The sequence below is a fragment of the Myotis daubentonii genome, chromosome 3 (assembly GCF_963259705.1).
Source record: "Myotis daubentonii chromosome 3, mMyoDau2.1, whole genome shotgun sequence".
Classification (NCBI taxonomy): domain Eukaryota; kingdom Metazoa; phylum Chordata; class Mammalia; order Chiroptera; family Vespertilionidae; genus Myotis; species Myotis daubentonii.
Genome location: NC_081842.1, coordinates 119438002 through 119442198, shown reverse-complemented (window position 1 = coordinate 119442198; position 4197 = coordinate 119438002). Strand labels below are relative to the sequence as shown.

The following is a 4197-nucleotide window of genomic DNA, read 5'->3' as shown; positions in this document are numbered from 1 at the left end:
ATTTTGATTTTTAGATTTAATTGTTGATAGTATGTATCTGTTGCCATTTTATTATTCATATTTTTATTTCTTCTTCCTCTTCTTTTTCATCTTCTCCTTCTCCTTCTCCTTCTCCTTCTCCTCCTTCTCCTCCTCCACCTCTTCCTCCTCCTCCTCCTTCTCCTTCTCCTTCTCCTTCTCCTTCTCCTTCTCCTTCTCCTTCTCCTTCTCCTTCTCCTTCTCCTTCTCCTTCTCCTTCTCCTTCTCCTTCTCCTTCTCCTTCTTCCTCTTCTCAAAAAATACCCCTCAACATTTTATATAATACTGGTTTGGTGGTGAACTCCTTTAGCTTTGCCTTGTTTGTGAAGCTCATTATCTGACCTTCAATTCTAAATGATAGCTTTGCTGGGGAGAGTAACTGTGGTTGTAGGTCCTTACTATTCAACACTTTCAATATTTCTTGCCACTCCCTTCTGGCCTGCATAGTTTCTGTTGAGAAATCAGCTGACAATTCATATGGGTGTTCCCTTGTAGGTAACTAATTGCTTTTCTCTTGCTGCTTTTAAGATTCTCTCTTTGTCTTTAACACTTGGCATTTTAATTATGATGTGTCTTGGCATGGGCCTTTTTGGGTTCCTCTTGTTTGGGCCTCTCTGTGCTTCCTGGACTTGTAAGTCTATTTCTTTCACCCAGTAGTGGAAGTTTCCTGTCATTATTTCTTCAAATAGGTTTTCAATATCTTGCTCTCTCTCTTCTCCTTTTGGCACCCCCATAATGCAAATGTTGGTATGCTTGAAGTTGTCCCAGAAGTTCCTTATCAGAGTGGAACGCGGGGGCCGGTTCGGGGCGCGGGGGCGGCGAGGAGGGGTCGGGTCCCTGGGAGGGCGGCAGGGCGAGGCCAGGGGCTCGGGGACTGCGGGGCGGGCTGCCCGCCCGGGGGCGTCCTCGGGCAGGAGTCCGGTCCGGGTTCTCTGCCCTCGGGTCCCTGCGCGCTCCGTGTCATCTCGTGGGCAATGCTGGCTGCAACATCCCAGGCCCCACGTTGCAGCCTTTTTAAATGACGAGGACGAAGGTGGTGGTGAAAACAGCGCCCATGTCCCGGGCACTCAAGTTTGTGAAAGACACTCTTTTCTGGATCCCAGTCGTGGTTGCTCACACGGAAGCCTTTCAGGTCTTTTGGCCAAAATCAGCTTATACCATGTAGGACCGTTTCCTAAAGGCTCTTAATGGAGCTGCTTGAAAAATATGTTGTATTGATTTTGAGAGAGAGAGAGAAGCATCGACGTGAGAAGGAAACATGGATGGGTTGCCGCCCATCCGCAACCTGGATGGACGGGAATCGAACCCTGTAATCCTTTGGGGCCTGGGAGGGCGCTCCACCCACTGAGCCACCCAGTCAGGGCTGCATGGAGCCACTTTTAAAATTTAAATTTGCTTGAAACGTTTAAGCCTGTCATAAACGTAAAACTTGGTTCACTTGTCATGTGCAGAAGGTTATGATAAGAAGTTAATATATTTAAAGTGAAGACAGGTCCATGTTCATGATTCCGGCCAAGTCTCCCTGTCTCAGGCTCTGCGATAGAGTCCCTTCGTGAAGCGAGGAGCGTCGGGGTTCACAGATGGTCAGCGAGGGGTGTCAGACGCTCCTGGGAGCAGTCGGCCGTTTCTAACAGGAATCGGAAAGAGTCGCTTGCTCCTTGGTGCCGCCGTCATCGAAGATCACACTGTGCCCCCACCTCCACCCCCACCCCCGCCCAGGACCCGCTCCCCATCGCCTGCATCCACAGCCACCCCTGAGGTCTCTGCTGTTTCTTCCTGAGCTCACCAAACAGCCATGTCATCAGAGTCGAGCAAGAAGAGGAAGCCCAAAGTGATCCGAAGTGATGGAGCTCCGGCGGAGGGGAAGCGGAATCATTCTGACCCCGAGCAGGAAGGCAAATACTACAGTGAGGAGGCTGAGGTGGACCTGCGAGACCCTGGAAGAGATTATGAGCTGTACAAGTACACATGCCAGGAGTTGCAGCGACTCATGGCCGAGATCCAGGACCTGAAGAGCAGGGGAGGCAAGGATGTGGCAGCTGAGATTGAAGATCGAAGGATCCTGAGCTGTGTTCATTTCATGACTCTAAAGAAGCTTAACCGATTAGCCCACATCAGGTTGAAGAAAGGACGAGATCAGACCCATGAGGCCAAGCAGAAAGTAGACGCCTATCACCTGCAGCTCCAGAACCTGTTGTATGAGGTGATGCACCTGCAGAAGGAGATCACTAAATGTCTGGAGTTCAAGTCAAAGCATGAAGAAATTGATCTGGTCAGTGTAGAGGAGGCTCCTCCAGATATCAGCAAGGCTGAGATCACCATGGGAGACCCTCACCAGCAAACCCTTGCACATCTGGACTGGGAGCTGGAGCAGCGGAAAAGGTTGGCGGAGAAGTACCGCGAGTCCCTCTCCAACAAGGAGAAGATCCTTAAGGAGATCGAAGTGAAGAAGGAATACCTGAGCAGCCTCCAGCCTCGCCTGAACAGCATCATGCAGGCTTCCCTCCCGGTGCAAGAGTACCTGTTCATGCCTTTTGACCAGGCTCACAAACAATATGAGATGGCCAGACACCTGCTGCCTCCCCTCTATGTCCTCTTTGTCCAGGCCACTGCGTATGGGCAGGCCTGTGATAAAACACTGTCTGTGGCGATCGAAGGCAGTGTGGACGAAGCCAAGGCCCTGTTTAAACCTCACGAGGAATCCCAAGATGACGAGAGCGACTCAGATGCCAAGGAGGAGCAGACCACGAAACGCCGGCGACCCACACTGGGAGTTCAGTTGGATGACAAATGCAAAGAGATGCTGAAGAGGCACCCGCTGTCCGTCATGCTGGACCTGAAGTGCAAAGATGACAGTGTGCTTCACCTGACGTTCTACTATCTCATGAACCTCAACATCATGACAGTAAAAGCCAGAGTGACAACTGCCACGGAGCTGATCACCCCCATCAGTGCAGGTGACTTGCTGTCTCCTGACTCAGTCCTGAGCTGTTTGTATCCTGGGGATCATGGAAAGAAAACGCCGAATCCAGCCAATCAGTACCAGTTTGATAAAGTGGGCATCCTGACTTTGAGAGACTATGTACTTGATTTAGGACACCCCTACTTGTGGTTACAGAAGCTGGGTGGCCTCCACTTCCCTAAAGAGCAGCCCCAGCCCACGGTGATCGCTGACCACTCGCTGAGCTCTAGCCACATGGAGACCACCATGAAACTGCTAAAGACCAGAGTGTAGTCCCACCTGGCCCTCCACAAACAGTTCGCGTCCCTGGAACATGGCATTGTACCAGTTACTAGCGATTGCCACTACCTCTTCCCTGCAAAGGTTGTCTCTCTCCTGGTGAAGTGGGTGACGATTGCCCATGAGGATTACGTGGAGCTGCATTTCACCAAGGACATTGTGGAGGCAGGACTGGCTGGGGACACCAATCTCTACTACATGGCACTCGTGGAAAGGGGCACAGCCAAACTCCAGGCAGCTGTGGTGCTGAACCCCGGCTACTCCTCCATCCCACCCATTTTCCAGCTCTGTCTGAACTGGAAAGGGGAGAAAACCAGCAGCAATGATGACAACATTCGGGCCTTGGAGAGCGAGGTCAACGTGTGCTACAAGGAGCTGTGTGGGCCCCGGCCCGGCCATCAGCTCTTGACCAACCAGCTGCAGCACCTGTGTGTGCTGTTGGACGTCTACCTGGAGACTGAGATCCACGATGACAGCGTGGAGGGGCCCAAGGAGTTTCCCCAGGAGAAGATGTGTCTGCGACTTTTCAGGGGTCCCAGTAGGATGAAGCCGTTTAAATATAACCATCCTCAAGGATTCTTCAGCCATCGCTGACCTGCTCGGCCTGTGGTTTCCCCTGGGCCCTCGGTGCTGTGTCTCCGCTTCCTCTTCTGTTCCACATGTGGCTCCTGATAGTCTCCAAAGACAGGTTTTATATTTCTAGCCAATTAAAGTGTCATCTGACCAAGTGGCAAAAAAAAAAAAAAGAAGTTCCTTATCCTATCTTCATATTTGGGGGTTCGTTTTTCTTTTTGCTGTTCTGATTGGGTGTTTTTTGCTTCCTCATATTACAAATCGTTGATTTGATTATCAGAATCTACTACTCTACTGTTGAATCCCTGTAAATAACTCTCCATTTCAGTTAGTGTATGATTAATTTTGACTGGTTCTTTTTCATG

At 50.7% G+C, this 4197-nt stretch overlaps 1 protein-coding gene across 1 annotated transcript; it reads left to right on the top strand.

Moving 5' to 3' along the window:
• The first annotated feature begins 1758 nt into the window (after positions 1-1758).
• Positions 1759-3987, top strand: LOC132230622 (THO complex subunit 5 homolog). Its single transcript, XM_059688364.1, is given in 1 exon segment — positions 1759-3987. A coding segment is annotated over 1 exon segment (2040 nt). The 5' UTR covers positions 1759-1813; the 3' UTR covers positions 3854-3987.
• The last annotated feature ends 210 nt before the right edge of the window (positions 3988-4197 follow it).